Source organism: Populus trichocarpa, chromosome 12, assembly GCF_000002775.5.
Source record: "Populus trichocarpa isolate Nisqually-1 chromosome 12, P.trichocarpa_v4.1, whole genome shotgun sequence".
In the NCBI taxonomy this organism is placed as follows: domain Eukaryota; kingdom Viridiplantae; phylum Streptophyta; class Magnoliopsida; order Malpighiales; family Salicaceae; genus Populus; species Populus trichocarpa.
In genome coordinates this window covers 11,795,419-11,816,059 of record NC_037296.2, presented here as the reverse complement: position 1 = coordinate 11,816,059, position 20,641 = coordinate 11,795,419, and the positions used below count along the sequence as shown (strand labels likewise).

Genomic DNA, 20,641 nt, shown 5'->3' with positions numbered 1-20,641 from the left:
CTATTTGGTTCTTATGTGTAGTCTTGGACAACTCAATGGACGCCCTACTGGATTCCCACCAGCTTTATGAGAATTTAAACCCAGGTATCTGAATAGAAATCCCTAGTTTTTTTAGGTTAAGTTACTCGCTTCAAAACGCCGTAGGGGAGGGTGTATTCCAGAAATCCTGGAAGGGGAAGAGAGAATTTGGAAACACAATTCACTGTCAAGCCAATATTTATTGGATAAGAAGAACATGGTAATATTGTGCTGTCCAGATCCAACTAAATAATTCTGCAAAAGGAGTGGGAGCCTAATGACTCTCAACACAGTTTACACTGGTAGGTGGAATATCTTGCTGGCCAGTTTGACCATATATGATGTTTAGCCACTGGGTTTTGCACCTAAAAGATGTGCAATTTCTGGAAATAACTTTGCTGAAAGGATGTGCCATTCAGTAAAGAACAGATTTGAAATTAAGTTGTTATAAAATTTGTATGCATTGTACATGGTGGCAACAAGTGCCATATAAGGACTTGTGAATGACAACTGCAAATGAAAAATGGCATATGATGCTATTTGCTAAAGATCAATCCCATTCTATATTGATCGATTGTAGTAAGTGAATCAGAAAACCTAACCATCCATAGTAAGTGAACTCAGATGGATGCAGATGCTTACTTCATCAATAGCTAAGTCACTCCCTTCAAAGTAATCTCCTGAAGAAACTTTGTCTGCGACGCTTAGTCTTGAGATCTGTATCTGAAATGGTAAAAATTGAGAAAGTTTGGCATTGATACAGTTGCTGAAAGAAAGAGCACAGCACAACTCTGATGTTAATTTAAAAAGAGATAAGAGTATGCTGTGGTAGAAACTTAAAGGGATCCATTCAAAATGCCATTTAAATCATGATTGTAAACGCCCTTATATGGTGTTCACTCATTCAGCTAGGATTTAGAAAGCCACCTTTTAATCTGCCAGCAAGATACAATGCTTCTTCAGCAATGGGTCTCCATTGTTCTGCACATGAGTAGCTGATACCAAGACCCACACTGAGACCTCTTAAAAGATGCACGGTGCGAAGAACAGAATATAGTTCCTCTGGGAAAGTCTACACATGCAAAACACAATAAGAAAAATCTTATAATGGATAAAAATAGCGGTAGCATGATTGTCATCTATTTTCTCGATTCAGCTGCTCATTTCCCGAGCAAGATTATCAAACCCGATCCTTATCTCTTTCTAATTTCCCAAGATTGGTTATCAAATACAGATAAGACATCTCGTAATGAAGCAGAATCACCAATTTCACCAGTTCAAGTTAAATTCAGCTTGTTTACAGCCTAATTCCTTTCTTAGAAGGTCCAATAAAATACCGAACCACCCAAGGGGCCATCGTGACTGGTTAACCAGTCCATACCACCCTGGCAAGCTGTATTAACTACAGTTCCAAGTTCAATTGCACTCTTCAGTCATGTTCTTCAAGTTCGTGATGCTAATTAATAATCCTTCATGCTGTTCATTATTGGAACAAACAATGATAACAGCACCAGACATGTTATTCCTAAAAAACTATTGACAATCAAACAGAACAAAAGGCCTAAAGGAAATGAAACTGGCAGTAGTTTTTTCTTCTGCGCTTCAGTGAAAAATCTTGGATTCCATCCAACTACCAATATGGTACCACATAGATTAATGGTTTCACCTTTTATTATATACTGCTTACCTCAACAGAGATCTTTTTAATGGAAGAATCCTCTGAGAAAGGTTGCAACATTGCTACTCCAGGTGGGAGTTTTGTGTCAAACATTGTTTGTGCCAACCTAAAAAATTCCTGCATTTCATTCTCGCATTTGCTTAAGGTATCTATGCCAAGCTCCCTATAACAGGATAAACAACAGAATATGAATAAAATACACATAGCAGTACTGGGATTTGTATGGTTTGAAACATTAAATAAAAAAAAGGCAATTGTTAAACTTTAACTGTATCCCAGATCATGTGAACCGAAATAATCACAAAATGAACCACTAAACTGTATACAACAATGGACACATGCAATATAGAAAACAACTAGGCAAGCATTACAATCATCAAATAAGATCTCCTGTTCATCATCAATCCATTAGAACCCATTACTAATCCACGCACCCATATGCACTCAGTTGCACATAAATTTTGACCTTAGTTTGTCCTCTTGTCTTGACAAACAATTGATAATAATTATTGAAATGAATGGTAATTATGAGCATTACCTATAGCTTTCTGCTGCTCTAATAGGGTCACCATCAGCAATAGCAAGTACCAAATTAGCATACCCAAGCCTCAACTTATCTGGGAGATCCTCACCTGCCCATAGTCTAACAAGGCAACCTGACTTGAGGTGAAAAGGGGATACCGATAAGGTTAATAGTTGAACATTAAAACCACATAATTCAGTTTTTCTACATATAGTTTACATCTTGTTTAGGTAACTACTGGATGAGAACTACAAGTATCATCACAATCAGTAAAGAGCATATAGCTTAAAAGATCACACGCCAAAATCAAGAAATACAGAGCAGATCACAAAGAAATAAATGCTAGTAGCATACTTGCCTTAGAACCTTTACTGATCAATATATTTCCAGGATGAGGATCTGCGTGGAAGAAACCGCTCTTCAGTATCATTTGTCCATATGCTAGTGTCAAACTTTTAAGTATGTTCCTGCACTTACAAAAATTTTAAAAGGTGGATCACGCTTTTGTCTAGTAAAATGAGAAATTTTGCACCGATAAAATGATTTCAAGAAAGCTAAAGTAATAATTTCAGGAGAGAAGCCCTTTGAAAAGAAAATTCCAGAAACAAATGAAAAAAATGTGCAAAAGGACTCCATACTCTCTGGGATGATCAAGGGGCTTACTGCTTTGCTGCTGCTGCAATCTTACCACCAGGATTTATTCCTCTTTTGGCTATTTCATCACCAAGATTCAAAATCGGGATCCCATCCATGTACTCCATCACAAAGGCCCTCCTACATAAACAGAGAGGCATTGATCACCAAAAGATTCCTGCCTGATATGATATTACAGGGAAAATGAATTGGAGCAAAAATGTAGCAAACAAAGACCATAAAATAAGCACCCTATTGATTATGTGTTTAGGACAAAAGAAGAGGTACAACATATGAATGAAGACACCACAAATGATCAGGTAAAGTGCCGTAACTATATTCAATGGTCCATGCATAACCATCAAGATCATTATATTAGTAGTGTTGCTAATTGGGGTTAAAAAAATATCTATAGAAAAATTGTCAGCCAATCAGTAACAATGTGATCTCACTAATTTCTTATCATCAACATGAACCAGTCCAACAACTTATAGAAAAGGGGTATCTAACTTTGACACATGAATCCATTCTCCCTGTTCATTGTGTTCAATCTATTCTCTTCTCCAGTCACAGCACTGAAGTTTTTCTATGTTCTTAGTCAGTATCTCCAGCCTATCAGGATTACGTTCAGTTTGGCATCTTTTGGCCTAAACAGCCACCAGTCCTATCTCTTAAATGAAAAAAAAAAAAAAAAGCAAGGGGGAGTTCAGCAACTGCTACTTGAAGACCATCTAAATAGTTCACGTGTCCAAAATATGAACTCATCATAAAAGTAGCCACAATAAAAAAAATAGAAAGAAGCATCTCACTGTTTTAATATTCTCTACGCAACCTGATATAGGCAACTAATGAAGCAAAGCATGTAATAAATGTGGTAGGACACACATACCTGCTGACCATATCCTTCAGAACTCTTGGCACTAAAACCGGACTTGTTTTATTATTCTCATACAGAAATTGCCGGATTCTTTCCATAGCATTAGCCTCCCTTGTGAAGTCAAATTCATATCCAATCTGGAATAAAATAGATGAAACAAATTATTTAAGCGCTTCATATTTTCAGGTATAAATTCCATCAGCACAAAGTTTAAATTTTTTATAACAGTAGCATTCACAAATCTTGATATACAAAGTCAAACAAACAAATTAAGAAACAGCTTCTAACTTAAGAATATTAAGCAGAAAAAACCAATTGTCCATTGCTTAAAATGCAAACCCCCAATTCAGGAATTAAAAAAGATAAATAATTTTATTCAAACTTTAGAAGTAATCTGATTGATTTTAAAGGTAAAATTATCTTGTCACTAAATCTTCAAAGCAAGAAAACATTTTGCAAATTCATAATGACTGTAATTTTAGGCACTGGATAGGAAAAGGCCACCCTTGATTTTATGAGCAAGAAACATAAACATTCGTGCCCATCTTTCTGTTGATTATTTATCGAAAAGGATCCATCAGCTGCCAATGTTTCAAAGCAGGTGTCTGATGAGATATCTGATTTGATGTTATAGATAAAAGTCATGTCAGTTTAGCTAGATTACGAACCATGGCAAAGTCTTATCTACATGCATGAATGAAATATTGTCATAATGTTTGAATAAAATTGTTGATGCAAGGCTCACAAGAAAATTGAAAAACTAAATTACCTATATCTGTAAAATCAAGCTTCTCTGACTGTCCCAACCAGAAGTGGAAACAACCACATAAAAATTAAAGGTAATTAAAGGTTTATTGGCATTAAAACCTTTCATATCATTTCAACAAGTTGTCAGGAACAGTGAAGATGATTTATCGACCAAGTTGAAGACTAAGATAGCTAAAGAACGAGTATATTTTGATATGGGCTAGGATGACTTGGGATTTTTTGTTTTGGGGAACATAAATGGTAAACAATTAGTAAAAAGACACAAAATATGAATTTAAGAAACTAAATTTTTTGATGAAAGACAAAATATAAATTTAACAAACTACATGTCCATGGACATAATAGTCTAATATTAATTGCTCATAAAAATATTGCTTTGTGGTTGAACAAGAAACATTTCACTCTAATTTTGCTAGATACTTTCTCTATTATACAATACATTTGATTGGAACGTTGGAGGTGATTAGCATTTTTCCTCGTGCTACTATTTCTAGTCTAGAATCTTAACTTCGAATCCAAAACTTTCGATTTAACCAACTGGAACAAGAAATAACCACAACACACAGAGGAAACAAGTACTACCATAATCTACAAGGATAATAATACAAGAATAATGTGCACCTGTTTCTCCATTTCTTTTGTCACAGAGAACAGATCAAATTTGATATCTGTCTTTTGCATGTATAAAGCAAATGCTTGAAGGTTATGTATGTCTGTCATCATCAGATCCTGAACTCCAGGATGTTGGACCTATAATACAGTTGAAGTTAAGATTTTGCAGGCATTACAGAGCTTAGAAGATTGCATCCAAGAATTCATACCTTGACAACAACATCACTCTTATCACCTTTCAATCTCGCCCGATGAACCTAATTTGGTAGGGAAAACATGTCAGATACACATGATGCAGTAAACTGTCATCTGTTCTGAAGTAACCAGCTCTTCAACTTCAGAACCACAAATGATAATCGAAAGCCACTTATATTCCAATGTTTACCACCAGCAAATTTCAAGATTCCAGATAATTCCATTATGAATAAAACCATGTATAGCATGAAACATCTATCCTTCTAGCCAGGCAGATATTTTAAATTAAATGCATTACCTGTGCAATTGAGGCAGAACCAAGAGGTTCCACATCAAATCTTTCAAAAATGTCCTCAATGCTTCGACCTAACTCTTTCTCCAGCACAAGCTTAACAGCATCAAATGGAGTTGCTGGAGCTCTATCGTACAAAGTAACAAGCCTTCTCACCCATGCTGCTGGAGCCAGGTCAGGCTTCCCAATGATTTGGGCAACCTAATTTAAATCCAGTAAAATTAATTACAAAAAGTATATAGTAAAATGTAGCTATCTCTCAAACCAAAACAGCATAAACATTATTACCAACCAATAATCAAAATGGACAGCAAAAGGAAAAAAAAAGGGGGGGGGGGGGGGGCAAAGACAAAGCTTACTAACAAGGAAAAGATGAAGAGGAACATAACGGATTGAAAAGATGAGGAATCAAACAGTTCCTAATACAATTTCTAAAGCAGAAAAACGAACACCCTTCAGACCCCTAGGCCAAAAATAACCAAAATCTTTAAACTAATATAAAACAAGAAGAAACATGATGATTAGACAATTGAAAAGATAATTGCATAGAAAGAAAGCAAAAGGTTGAAAACTCAATGGAATTAGACTCCTTTCAGTACATGATTCAACTTCAAAAATCTCTCAAGATCAAAGAACCGTACACAGTAAAGTTATAAGAATGAACATTACCTTGAGAAAGAACCCACCAAGATCAGAACACATAGCATAAATCTTTTCAGCAGCCAACTCATGCTGTCCTTCCCACATTGCCTCCTGCTTTTCCTCATCCTTCACCAAACTCACTCTGAGTTGAAACACCTACACAAAACCCATTAACCAAATCATGCAAATGAACACACTTATATCCACATGCATTAATATTCACGCATATCAAAACAAAGAAAAAAGAAAAGAAAAGATGAGAAAAGCCTTACCTTATAGCCAGTGTAGATATCAGCAGCACGAACCCAGAACTGAAAAGAACGTTGCCATGGTCTAAACTGAGTAGAGAGCTTTTCTTGGATGTCTTTAAAATCAAGAAGAGGAGGCATGGAGTAATAACAATGTCTTTCAAATGTATTGTTTGATTTTTTTTTCCGGGATAAGTAGTTACAGTTACAAAAGGTGGATGTGATACTAGGAATAATAAATACTATGTTGAACAGAGAATGCGTTTAAGGTTGTGGCTGAGGAACCAAAGAGTGATGGTTTGGCATGGGAGGTGTTTGAAAAATGAGAGGAGGAGTGATTCCAAGGAAAGAGGAAGGAGATTTTTTTCCCATGTGTTTATAACGCTTGGCTTGTAAGACTTCGTGCACTGTGAATGGAAAAGAAAGCAAGAGCCAAATGCCATTGTTTCTTTGTTTGAGTCACTTGGATAAGATTTTCCTTTTTCTCTTTTCCTTTTTACCTTTTTTTTTTTTTTTGGCTCTCTTTCCTTGTTTTTATTGAAAAATTTTGCTAGTTATTAATTTGGGTTTGGTTTGGTTTTTGTAAAAAAAAAATAATCAAATTAATTTTTTTTTGAAAAAAAAACCAAACCGAAACCGGTTCAAACCGACCAGTTTCGATTCGGTTTTTTGGACAAAAAATGGTTCAACCCGGTTTGGCTCGATTTTTTTCCGGTTTGGGTTTGGTTCGGTTTTTTTGGTTTCAAGCTTATAAAACCGAAACCGAACCGGTCGGTTTTTTTAAAATTTTAATCGGTTTAATCGATTTTTTTTCACAATTCGATTTTTTCTGATTATTTTTTTTAATTTTCTCGATTTAATTAATTTTTTAATTTTTTTATTCACCCCTAAAAAATTTTATGATATTTAGACTCATAACTTAGAATTTGGTTACAGAGTGAGAAGAAAATATTTTTTCTGTTTTTTTTTTAATTTTAAAAATATAAAAATTTATTCCAAAACTTTACTAGAGATATAATTTTCTATATATTTAACCGAATACGTTTATACCATCTTTGTTTTTTATGTTAAGAAATATTACAGAGGAGAGATAGACATAATAAAAAGAGAGAAAATCACATATCATTTTTACCAAAATTAATAAGAATATTTTCATATATTTTTTAATTTTTTTTTGAAATAAATAAGTACTAGTAATTAAATTATATTATTTTTAAAAAGTTTGCTCACCTCACAGATTAGTTTGATCCAAATATCATCACACATCTAAAGGAGGGATATAAGTAAGAGCAAGAGTAATATTTAGATGTAGATAATTTATTTATAACCCTCTTAAGAAAAAAGAAATTAATCATTATATTTTAGATATTGAAATTTGATAGAGGAATACTTTCACTAATAAAAAAAAATGCATTGTAGGGTTGCAGTCCTGTGGAAATGATCAGTATCCATTTAAGATATATGCTATATGAAAAAAACTAAATAGATATTTTATATATTCTATATAATGTATGCATATCTATAAATATACTAAATTTTATATTGAATATTTCATAATTTATATATCTATATAAAATATTTTAGATATTTTTTAAGATATTCATCTTAATTTTTTTTTATAAAAACAGAGCTTGCTTTATCTTCATTAGATAAAAGGTCTGTCAAAACTCATTTATATAGACTTTATCTCTTTAAACAATATATATCTAAAAAAATATAAGTATGATATAAAATTTAAATAAAATTTAAAAAATATTTAAATCTAGAGAATAATCATTGAATGAATACTATATTGTTTTAAGTTTTAGAGTATTTTTTTTTTCTAAGTATCGCTGACCCATCAAATCTTTAAAGTCTAATTTTATGGGCTCATAAAAAACACTCTTGATATTTCTATTAAAAAAATTTCTAGTCTCGTAAATATGTTTATTATGTATAAATTGAGACTAGCTCCGGGTGTTGCATCCAAGTTTAAACCGGTTAAGAATCGTGCAATGATCATATGACTCGGTTTTGGTTTTCGGATTTGGCGTGGGTACCACTGCCTCCTTGAAAATTAGTTCAGGTGTAACTATCATAGTAATACATTAATAATTTGGTTCCAATAGGCTTCCTTCCTGTCAGCCTTTGGTAACAAAATTAACCTAGATCAAAAGAGCAGGGTATTGCAAAATCTTGAAATATTTATCAAATGGAGTTCTTAAAAAAAATATTATATTTGTTTGGTAATGACATATATTATATTTTTCAAAAGTATTTTTTAATTAAAAATATATTAGAATAATATATATTTTTAAGTTTTTATATCAGTATATTAAATCAATAAAAAATATTTAAAAAACATCAATTCAATATATTTTCAAATAAAAAATATTTTAAAATCAAGTTCAGTCACAAAAATAAATGTTTTTTAGCTTGTTTAATATTGTGATAGTGGTTGTTTTTAAAATTATTTTTTAATTAGAAGTACATCAAAATATTTTTTTATTTTTTAAAATTTATTTTTAATATTAACACATTAAAAAAATTTAAAAACATAAAATAAAATTAATTTCAAATAAAAAATTTATTTTTTAGAAATTACTTTAAAAAAAAAACAAACAAACGGGCTCGAAAAGTATATACACTAACAAAGGCAATAACAGGAACCACGAGCACCTCTAAGAGAGAGAGATGGCAAAAACTTGTAGAAAAAGGCCTCCATCGGAATTAATGCAGCAGTGAATATTGCAACAGATGGCAACCACATGGTAAAAGTATATTTTCTTACCAAATTCTCTTAATGATGGTGATGAGATCATGCGTTTTAACCTCATCATGACGATATCAAGAGCGCATGGAGCAGGAAAAGTTGCTTGATTTGTCTTTAATCATTCCCAAGGAAAAGGGGAGTAGTGCATTGTATCTGTTGGGACCATCGTCCTTCAGAAAAGCTTTCAGAATATAGCTAACGGCATGCTCGTCTTAACGCCCTTGAGATGACCTTCAATAGTCTCGACCATGGACTCTAAATATTCGAGGCTATCAATTGATTTCATCAGTAAAAAAAAGAACATTAATTTATTAAAACAAAAAAAAATATTCAAATATTAACAAAAAATATAAAAATAGATTGATCGAGCATGCAAAAACCAATGGCATGCTATTGTAGCTAGGTTATATGAGCGTTCCTACATGAATATTTTTCCCGATCTTGGCATTCGTCCTTTTGCAGGTAAAAGTATGCTCATTAAGAAGCTTCATTCCACCCTCAAGTTTAGTTTCATACGCCAAGCAAAAGTGCTTGGACAATGACTTCTAATGCCAACTTCTTTAGAACACAAAGCATCCTAGTTAACTCAGCTGTCTTCGTCAATGGCATCATGATCCCATGACAATGGCCATCAACTTTCAATAACACAAATATAATGGCCTTGCAACTCAGTTCCGTAATATTTCGAGATAACCTCAACAGCTTAGCGATAAACATAAATGTCAAACTAATAGGCCCAGTTGAGGTAATTTTTCACTACTGTTCATTATCAAAGGAGGCAGCTCAGGCTGCACGGATTGATAACTCCCAACTGACAAAATAAGCACCAGAAAAAGAATTCAATTCAGAAACTAAAACCTATGACACACGATCAGCACGCATAGATTCTTAATAATACTCGGGCAAAGAAACAAATAAAACGCCTTTCAACTAGTATCACATTGATCAAATGGGAAACATCTAGCATAAAATCCCTATGCCCCATCTTTCTTTGGGATTCTCGAATTTTAGAATCATTTCTGAATCACAACATATGCCTACCTACTTCAAAGATCAATCACACGTGACAGCTTCTGGATCCGGTTTAATAAGAAGTCCCCTTGCTTGATAGTTGCTTGGTAGAGAGCGTTCTTTGCATCAGGGCGGTTGGTTTCAAGAACACCCGCAACCTTATCAATCTTGCAGTGAAGCTTCCCTGCTGCAATGAAACGTGATAGTTCCCTGCAGGCACATAAAAGTTTGATTAAATGCAAACTTCCATGTAATATAACTCGAAAAATCTGGTGAGAAAGGAGCATGAAATTCAGCCACTCACAGATCAATGAACTCCACTGTCACCCCAAAAGCCTTGGCCATTGCTTCAATGGTAACACTCTTGTAGGATTCCAAGAACTGGGAATAGACAACAGTTCTGACCTCCCTCATGTAATATCGGAAGTGTGGATGCAAATAGCGGTCCAGTTTAATTTGCTCGGTCAGGCCAGCTGAAAATAAAATCGAACAAAAATGAACAAGACTAGATGCAGTTATTTTCAGATGGAGTGACATGGTTCCAGAAACAATAAATGTATATAATAGATTTATAAAGGCTGTGATGTGTATCATATCTCTACTTACCAAATGCTGAGAAAAATGATTTATATTGACAATCATACAGAGAGTTCAAAAACTCTGAAAGATGTGGGATTTTCCCGATCACTGTCAAGATCTCAGGAGCATCCACCACCTGCCAAATTCAATTAAAATTAGAAACGCTGAGGCATAATCAGCAGGAGAATTGTACGACAGAAGACCAAATCATAACCTTAAATACCTTTTGCTTGAGGGAAACTCTATCCAGTGATATAATGCTTGTAAGGACAGTATAAAATATGAAGGTGTCATATGGAAAAAGTTCATATGTAGTGAAGGTTGAAATAGAATCTAAAAATAAATCGGCTGCCTTCTTGAAATTTCTAGTGGACAAGCAATACAAGCCTTCATAAACCTTTAAACGGTTCTTCCTTTCCCAATCACCTCCCTCTTCAAACAAGCTGTCATAAAGACATAAACACTTGTAATGAAAAAATTCAACTTCTATGATTTTGACAAGGCAGAATCAAAGAAAAAATGCAATTAAAGAATTCATGTCTTTACTTCTTTGCTTTGTCAATGCTCTTGGAAATGAGATCAAAATCCATGCAGAAAAAGCCAAGCTGTAAAGTATAGAACACCAAGTCCATCCTTTGCCCAACTGCAACTGTTTTGCCTTCTGTCACCTTGAGTTGTTCCAATGCTTTATCCTGGTTCAAAAGGGGATGGGTGTATGAGTAAGATATTCACCAAAAAGAAAATAAATGAAACAAAACAACTGTTACAAAAAAAGTAGGAAGTCATTGTTAATCACCTTGTCACCAATCCTAATGTAGAACAAGGACTTAGCTAAATGAGCTTCTCGAACTTCACTTTCACCTAAGTTTTCTTCAGCATCAGCAATCCTATAAAACAACCAGAACTGAACCATATCAGAAGAGTAACCAGGCACTCTGCAGTTTTTGAATCTGAATAGCATGCATAAAGCAGAATACAGTGCTAGCACTTCAGTATGACCATCTGAACCATGAGGGTGTCCCATCTTTGAGACTCTATAGCTTAGATTCTACAGAAAAGATCCCAATCCTTCTATGATAAGACCCATCAACAACACTTAAGCTGTTATTCATCTATTCACAATAATATCCACAATCCATGAAAAAAAAAAGGTGGAGAATCAAGTTCGCAAAAAGTCATTTGTTGAAAGGTAGTTGAGATCTTATTTTTTATTAAAAAGAAAATATGCACGAAGAGACTAAACTCATAATAATCATCGTAGCCAAGACAGAGTAAGACACTCAAACAATGCTTCTTTGTTGTATAGTTACATACACATCCTCAGAAGTACAATTTAATTAAAATTTCAAACAATCTATGATAGACACTAATTAAATTTATTGTCCCACATCTTAATCACACTATATTTACTTCTTGCAAATGCAAGCATGTGCGATCACCATAGAGGTAGACACATTTGGGAGATAAAACTTACTCCCATTTGAACAATCAAAAGAGCAAGTGTTGCTATCTCCATTTGGAGTTCCTAAGCCAAGAGTGGAATAGCATAAAAGAAAACTGTCATTGGCCTCAGAAAATATTTCAGAAATTTCCTGTATTTAGTGAACAGACAACAGATAGTAATGATTCCTTCAATAGCATCTTCTAAATCTCAAACCAGCACTTCAGTAGGATCTATGACAAATTGAAAGGCATTATGGCATTAAAATTTTTAGTGAACAGACAACAGATAGTAATGATTCCTTCAATAGCATCTTCTAAATCTCAAACCAGCACTTCAGTAGGATCTATGACAAATTGAAAGGCATTATGGCATTAAAATTTTTAGTGAACAGACAACAGATAGTAATGATTCCTTCAATAGCATCTTCTAAATCTCAAACCAACACTTCAGTAGGATCTATGACAAAATGAAAGGTGTTATGGCATTAAAATTTACAGGGTTTAGCCAGGGCATAACTCAGGACCGACTTCTTATAGTAATAAAACATGAAACCATAAGCTCCAAAGCAGTGGGAGGAGCAAGGGGAAGCCACCACCTATAGTCATTTCTGCCTTCATCTCCAGATTATGTTCAAATAATCACACCCCATTATTTTTCAAATACATGCATTACATTAGAAATATATTTTCCCATCATTTCCTCTTATCACAAACGGAAATATCCTTGCACAATCAAGCTAGTGAACCTCATAAAGCATCCCTCAATGGCTGCAGGATCTCTCAAATTAACCATTCCCTTGAAAGCATCTTTGAAATCTAAAAAACAAGTTTATTTTCACCCTTCTTTGGTTTCTAGACACTACTTCAGCATAAAGACAAGCAAATTATGCACAACTAAATCAAGTGATTACTTCTAAAAAGGTTCAAATCCAATTGAATTACACGTATATACATATTCAAATACACAAACAACCGACTAATCCCATTATATCATCAAGTTGCAATCATTTCTTCAGTTTCACTAAATGGATTTTCATCCCTCAGCAGAATTGCTTACTATAGACTTCAAATCCTTTTAAGCTTCTGTATCCGCTCCTCACTTTCTTAGACCCATCCATCATCAGTCACCAATCCATTTCAAACCATGCTTTTAAAAACAATATAATTACATCCCAAATGAACCCACCAAATTTAGACTCGATAACTCTTCTTAAGCTCACCAAGTTAAAAGTAGCATTTATGTTCTCCTCAATTGCGAGTTCATGCCTGATTAAGAATAAACTGTAGCAGGAGATAGATGTTGTGTGAAACACAAATTATGAATACATAATATAAAGAGGGTTAATTATGAGAAACACATTACAATTTCTTAAATTATATGTTCTCCCATATACATACATTTCTGCTCATATTCATCATCTTCAGACAAGAGCATGCTTCATTTTAAACTCCACGACCATTAACAGTCAAATTAGGGACTAAAATCTAAATTAGCTGGCACAAAAAGGAAAATTTAGATAAACAGTCATGACAAAAAACAACTTTAAGTGTTTATTCAATTGCTCCGATGTATTTCTAATTAATAAAAAAATCCACCAATATCAAGCCCAGTCTAATGAGGTCAGAGTTATAGTTGAATTTGAATAATAGTTGAATTTGTCATCCCCAGGCTAGCATCTTAACCATGACATGTTCATTCCTTGCATATGCTAATTTATTCCTCGCATATACTAACATGTATTCTGCTGCCAAACCAGTTAGACAAAAGAGAGCATTTGTGTTTGAGAACTTGCTTCTGGTTTGAGCAATTAAGAAAGCAAAACATTAGTACATTTATTTAGAAACCCCGGGCCAAGGGTGGAATAGAAGTGAGAAAACTCTTGCAAAACTAGCATATATCTGATTTGGCATTGTTTGACTAAATCAATCTTCTAGGAGTAACACGTAGCCATGCCTCCCTCAAAATGATTTTTTAGATCCCAAAATCAAGACCATTTAATTTTTATTTATTATTCTGCTTGATCATTTCATTCTTTCTTTGTTTTTTATTTATTTATTTTTGCACAATCAGGTACATGCTAAGCATGTCTAAATCCAAGTCAAACTCTTAAAATAAAAGGCATACGTTCTTAACAGCTGAAGGGTCTCTCATAATCACGATATGGCTTCCTTTAAAGCATCTTCTAAATCTCAAAATCAAGTTTATTTCACTTTGTTGGGTATAAAACATTAAATCCCAAATTGAGATGTCCGGTGCAAATATTAGAATAAAACCATAAGACTTCGAACCAACAAATCCCATCAAATCAACAAGTTCCAAATATCTACAAGAGGTTGTTTAACCTCTAAAATTCTTATCCCACGCCCACCAGAACTCCTACGCTAAATGCTCCAAGTCTTTTATGCCACCATTTTCACACACCTCTATCATAAGCCCATTCATCCACTCTAACCAACCTTTTAAAAAACATTACTTCATCTCAAATACACCCAAAAACCTAAAACCAATTATTTTTCTTAAGCTAACAGCTTCCAGCAACATCACATACTCCTCAATTATGGATGTATCCTAAACCTACAATTCTAGCAGGTGATATCAGTAATTGCATAAGCCCCAAAAATTATATAACAAAAAAAAAAAAAAAAAACAAAGGAGCAGAATTATAGAACACCCATGTTACAATTCAAATTCCTTGTTCTCCTACACTCGTTTTTACTCATATTCAACAGCACCACACAAAAATATACCTCACCTCAATCTCCACATCAATAAACAACTCAATTAAAGAATAATTTTAAATAACTGACACTAATTGATAAATAAACAATGGTTCAGCACTACCCAGTTACTTCTATCTAATAATGTGCTCCACTGATTTTACCCTAAACCAGATAATTAAAAAAGAGCAGAGTAAATTACTAAATTTAAGATTCAAAATTATAATTTAGTAAAACTATTTAACAAACATGTCCAACTTAAAAACAAAAAAATGAAAAAAAGGCTCAAAACTCACTTCTCATCGAGCTTGTTAAGCTCGTCTTCATTCTTAGCTCGCACTGAATCCAAAAGACTCTGATCTTTCTCTAGCAATGACTCCGCCACTAGGGTTTCGTACAAAGGAACCATATCTACTCAGAAAAAACAAGAAATTAAACGAGTTTGGTTAGATTTAAGACAGTAATTGATCACTGAGTCGCAACTCGGCAAGTAATTACCGTCAGATTTGATAGCGGTCAAAACCTCCTCTTTCAAGCGGACCTTCTCGATATCTTGGACGTCATGGTGAGTCAAAAGGAACAGCTTGTGAGCGAGGGCGAGATGCGGTTGCTGAGTTCCCTCTTGGTTTTCCATTGTGAATTGTATCGCTGGAGATTCGGCGAGATGGGTTTCTTGAGATTGTTTTTTCGAAAGGGGAGGGGGGTTTGCTTGAGCTAGGAGTAAGCGAGAGAGTGTAGATACTAGATAGGGATACAATTGAGAATTTTGGTCTTATTCTTATAAAAGGGAGGGATGTGATTCAGTGCTGCTTGGAGTATCTTGTTAACATGGTCCTGATGGAGAAATGAAAAAAAATCATTTAGGACCCTGCTCTTTTTTTTTTTATTATTATTAATATGGTTCTTAAGATCTACTTGCGTGTATCTTGACTAGTTTCATCGAGCTTGAAATTAATAACTATATAAACTTTTAATGATTTTAAGAGAACTCGAACTCGTGACTATTAAGAAACAAACTCAAAACTTAATTAGTTAAGTTACCCTTTAAATTTCAATACTTTTTATTTTATAGTTTTATGATTCATACAAGTAGTATTGTATTTCAATTTAGAAAAAAAAATGTTGGCTTTATAAATATTTTAAGGTAGGGAAAATTATCCTTAGATTAGTTAAAAATAAATTTATTTATCAAATTTAAAAAATTACAACTTGCATTCTAAATTAAAATAATATAAATTTTTAAATTGAATAAAAAGATCAAATTAGACTTATGTATAATATACATAAACTCAAACAAATAATAGATATAAATTTTCTCTCATCCAAACATAATTTATCTCTCTTCAAATATCATTTTTTTTTTTATCTTTCATAACGATACACGAGCTCAAATTAAAATTAAAATCCATCATTTTTAATTAATTTTCTCTTTCAGCGTTGTTGAAATCTCTCTATCTCTTTTTTTTTAAAAGCAATTAGTTATGTTCGTATTTTCTAAATTTCAAACCTCAAATTGAAGCTTACGAAGAACTATAATTTTTAAATCCTTTTCAAATTATTAGTGAAAGAAAATTGATTCCAAGAAAAGCACATAAATGTTCATTTTCTAGAAAATTCATCTTAATCTTATATTTTAGATTGTGGGGATAGTCGATTGAACTCGGGTTGACTCAATATTTTTTCTTTATTTTTTAAATTGATTTTTGTTCATTTTCACATTTCATTATTTAGTTTACTTGAGAGTTAACTTCTATTATTTTATTCAATTTTTTTTGTATGAAATTATCTTGTTCTCACGATCAAGTTGCGGATTTAACATGTTAACTTAAGTTTATTTTTTATCCCTTTTTAAAATTAATTATTTTTAGTTTATCCTTCAATATTTGATTTGTTGGTAATTGAGTTTTGAAGTATTGTTATGATATCAACTATAACTTTATTAATAATATCAATTAATTAAAAAATTATCTAATTGCATCAATCAAAACTAAATTTATCTCAAATCAACAATAGTATTAAATACAACAAGTAACCTAGAAATCAATTTAGACTTTAATTTCTCTAATTCAAACCTAATCGATTTCATAAATAACATTAATTGTATAAAAACACATATAATAGCATCACTAAAAACCCAAAATTATCTCAACATCAACAAAATATCCAATTATCAAACACAACACAAATAATCATATAATCAAAACTCAAAATTTATCTCAAATCAACAATATTATTAAATACAGAAAGTAATTCTAAAATCAATTTAAACCTTAATTTCTCTAATTCAAACCTAATCGATTTCATAAATAACATTAATTGTATAAAAACACATATAATAGCATTACTAAAAAACCAAAATTATCTCAACATCAACAAAATACCCAATTATCAAACACAACACAAATAATCATATAATCAAAACTCAAAATTTATCTCAAATCAACAATGCTATTAAATACGAAAAGTAATCCAAAAATCAATTTAAACCTTAATTTCTCTAATTCAAACCTAATTGATTTCATACATAACATTAATTGTATAAGACACACATATAATTGCGTCACTCAAAATTCAAAATTATCTCAACATTAACAAAATACTCAATTATCAAACATAACACAAATAATCATGAATCAAAACTCGAAACATATCAATTTAATAATAAAACTCATAAAAATAAGAGACAACGCAATTGTTTTACCTTGCTTTTTTTTTTTTTGGTAACCCGAGGTGTCCGGGCCAGCTTACACGCACCACAACTAATCCCCGGACCCACTGAACACCCTGCAAGCCCAGTAGGCAGGTAAGACACCGCGGGGGTGACATGCGTGCACGCTGAGGCTCGAACCCAGGTGACAGAGGCAAGGAAACCTTGTCTCTGCCGCTGGGCCACAAGCCTCGGTGCGGAGGCTGAGTGGTGGTTCCATCGGTTGTCATGGCAAGTAGGCTGTCAATCAAGCTTGGGCAAGTGGTTTGCCACAAAAAAATAGTAGAAAGACTTGTGGAGATGAGGGGAAGATGATTCTGATGTTTTTGGCGATTGGAGGCTGTTTTTGTGGTGGTTTCTTGGTTTTTAGGGTTTTTTTTTTTTAATGAACGATGACCACAAAGAACATATGAGTGTTTCTTAAATTTCTTTTCTATTGGGTTAACCCGATCTCATAACCTAAACCACGAGTTTTGTAGGTTAGCACGAATTAACTCGTCCCTTATTACCTAGCTTACATATTTATCATACTATCTCAGATTGACTTAATCCTAATTTTTTTCTCTATTTTTTTTATCTAATTACATACTTTCAAGAGTTCTTTCCCCATGTTATAATGATTTGTTTTTTTATTTGATGGTTTATTATTTTTTATTATCCAATTAAAATAAAACTAACCTATCAAACATGTTTAATTCACAAAAAGATCACAAATATACAAGCTGCACATATCATATCCCAGGTAGAAGCTGCCAAGTGCTAAGCCTGTGAACCTCGAGAAAACGGTTGCTCCTTCCACATATTTTTCTTCCCAAATCACACTAATTGCTATTTTCTTTTTCTGCTCTGAAATTTTTTGCTTTTACTGCTACAGCTAGTCCTTTGGTGGTTCCTTTAAGAAAATATATGCCTTCGGTGATTCCTTTACAGACACTGGCAACACCAGGTCTGCGTCAGGTCCTGTTGGTTTTCACCATGTCTCAAACCCTCCACACAGCAGCACCTTCTTTCATCACCCCACCAACAGATACTCTGATGGGCGGCTTGTGATTGACTTTGTAGCTTAAACATTGTCCTTACCATACTTGCCACCTTACCTTGGCCACAAGGGCAACGCACCTCATGGGGTCAACTTTGCTGTTGCTGGCTCCACGGCAATAAATCACGCTTTCTTTGTCAGGAACAACGTTAACCTTGCCATTACTCCTCAATCTATTCAAACTCAAATGATTTGGTTCAACAAGTTCTTGGAGAGTCAGGGATGCAAAGGGGCAGTGTCATCGAGGCATGAGTGCAAGGCAGTACGTGATGATGCATTGATCTGGGTTGGTGAAATCGGAGTCAATGACTATGCATACATTTTGGATCTTCCGTGTCAAGTGACACAATTAGGAAGCTTGCAATCAATCATCTGCATCACCGGATTCCTACAGGTAATAACCGAGCTCTCATGCTTCTACATGGCAATAATTCCATTTTAATTAACAAGCAAGATCAATATTGCTGTTGATATCATTTATGTTACTTGACTTTATGAAATTACAGACATTGCTGAAGAAAGGTGTGAAAAATATTGTTGTTCAAGGTCTGCCTCCAACAGGATGCTTGCCACTGGCCATGACCCTGGCCCCTGTAGATGACAGAGATGATTTAGGCCGCGTGAAGACTCTAAACAATCAATCCTACACCCATACTGTTGTTTACCAAAAGACGGTGCAAGATCTCAGGAAACAGTTCCCTGATGCTGTCATTACTTATCTTGACTACTGGAATGCTTACTCCATGGTTATGAAGAATCCGAAGAAGTACGGATTCCAAGAGCCATTCATGGCATGCTGCGTATCAGGAGGTCCACCCTACAATTTTGAAGTGTTTTCAACATGTGGCTCATCTGATGCAAGTGCCTGCCCAAACCCTTCTCAGTACATTAACTGGGAAGGAGTTCATCTCACTGAAGCCATGTATAAAGTGCTCAGTCGCATGTTTCTGAGTGGAACACAGTCATCCTCCATTTGCTTCCTTGAGGGGCAGGAAACAGCACGAGTGAATGGTTCCTGATCTAAAAAGCTTCAGTAATGGTGTTTATGGTCAATGAGATCTAGCTATATGGTTGAGTACTTGAGTTAGCAGTTCAAAACATACATGTAGAAGTCACCAAATATTCTCTGTGTGAGACATTCTTTCTTCAGTCTTTGACATTTCTTTTCATAATTTAAGACATATTTGAACTCGAGGAGGATGCTTTGCTTGGATTTTGGAGCAAGATAAAGAAATAGAGGAGGATGCTTTGCTTCCCAAAATGACAGGCAGATAGATCCAGAAGGAGATTTTATGTAGCTCACAGAAATCGAAAACTAAGCTTATGTTCCTAAAGAAAACATTTCTAGCCTCCTATGAACGTACTCTAATGATATTGCAGCTTTAGTCTTTGAATCATACAAGCATTCTACTCTGAATCTCTCATCAAGAATAGGTTGATAATGCTTCAATGAATTGGATTTCTTCTTGCCTGACTACATTATCATATCCTTGTAAAAGCAAACCCATACATCAGGGCACTTGAATCTCATAACAGAGTGAGTGCTAAAACTTAAATCTCAAATTTAAATAACTGTTCAAGATAATATGCTGACAAGATTTCAATTTCTTGCAACATGCTTGTTTACACGAAAAATGATTCTCTCACAACTTTTTGCAAACATGAAATTTCCTGGAGCCTGTCAGCAAGGGTGTTTCAGTGTAACATTATATACATCCAATCCCACCTTGATCAAGTTGGTTATTGCATCACAATACTACTCAATAATGTTACAGTTGCTGGTAGCAACACTGTGGATGGTGACTGCGACCCTAGCCTAAGAAAAACGAGCAACCACTCATTTACTGCCAGATTCAGAATAAAATATTGAAATTCGTTTAGTTTCTTTCAATAGTCTTAATTTTAA

The 20,641-nt window shown here is 33.8% G+C and overlaps 1 protein-coding gene and 2 pseudogenes across 1 annotated transcript; 1 reads left to right on the top strand and 2 right to left on the bottom strand.

Moving 5' to 3' along the window:
* Nucleotides 1-432: 432 nt before the first annotated feature.
* Nucleotides 433-6,974, bottom strand: LOC7484455 (uncharacterized; annotated as a pseudogene).
* A 3,137-nt stretch (nt 6,975-10,111) lies between these two features.
* On the bottom strand, nt 10,112-15,750 carry LOC7458087 (26S proteasome non-ATPase regulatory subunit 6 homolog). The gene is made up of 8 exons (XM_052446110.1): nt 15,488-15,750; nt 15,286-15,400; nt 11,625-11,715; nt 11,375-11,520; nt 11,052-11,271; nt 10,856-10,964; nt 10,554-10,722; nt 10,112-10,459 (listed from the first exon to the last, which is right to left on the bottom strand). Exons 1-8 carry the CDS (start codon nt 15,621-15,623, stop codon nt 10,285-10,287), a joined length of 1,161 nt encoding a protein of 386 aa, XP_052302070.1. The 5' UTR covers nt 15,624-15,750; the 3' UTR covers nt 10,112-10,284.
* A 2,174-nt stretch (nt 15,751-17,924) lies between these two features.
* LOC7484454 (GDSL esterase/lipase At3g48460-like) lies at nt 17,925-20,109 on the top strand (annotated as a pseudogene).
* The last annotated feature ends 532 nt before the right edge of the window (nt 20,110-20,641 follow it).

What these genes read in the sequence shown, in the direction of transcription:
- LOC7458087 (XM_052446110.1), bottom strand. Translation starts at nt 15,623, where the DNA reads ATGGAAAACCAAGAGGGAACTCAGCAACCGCATCTCGCCCTCGCTCAC. An exon ending in CTTAACAAGCTCGATGAGAA is followed by an intron (nt 11,716 to 15,285) that starts GTGAGTTTTGAG and finishes GTTGTTTTATAG; the next exon opens with GATTGCTGATGCTGAAGAAA. An exon ending in ACATTAGGATTGGTGACAAG is followed by an intron (nt 11,521 to 11,624) that starts GTGATTAACAAT and finishes CTTTTGAACCAG; the next exon opens with GATAAAGCATTGGAACAACT.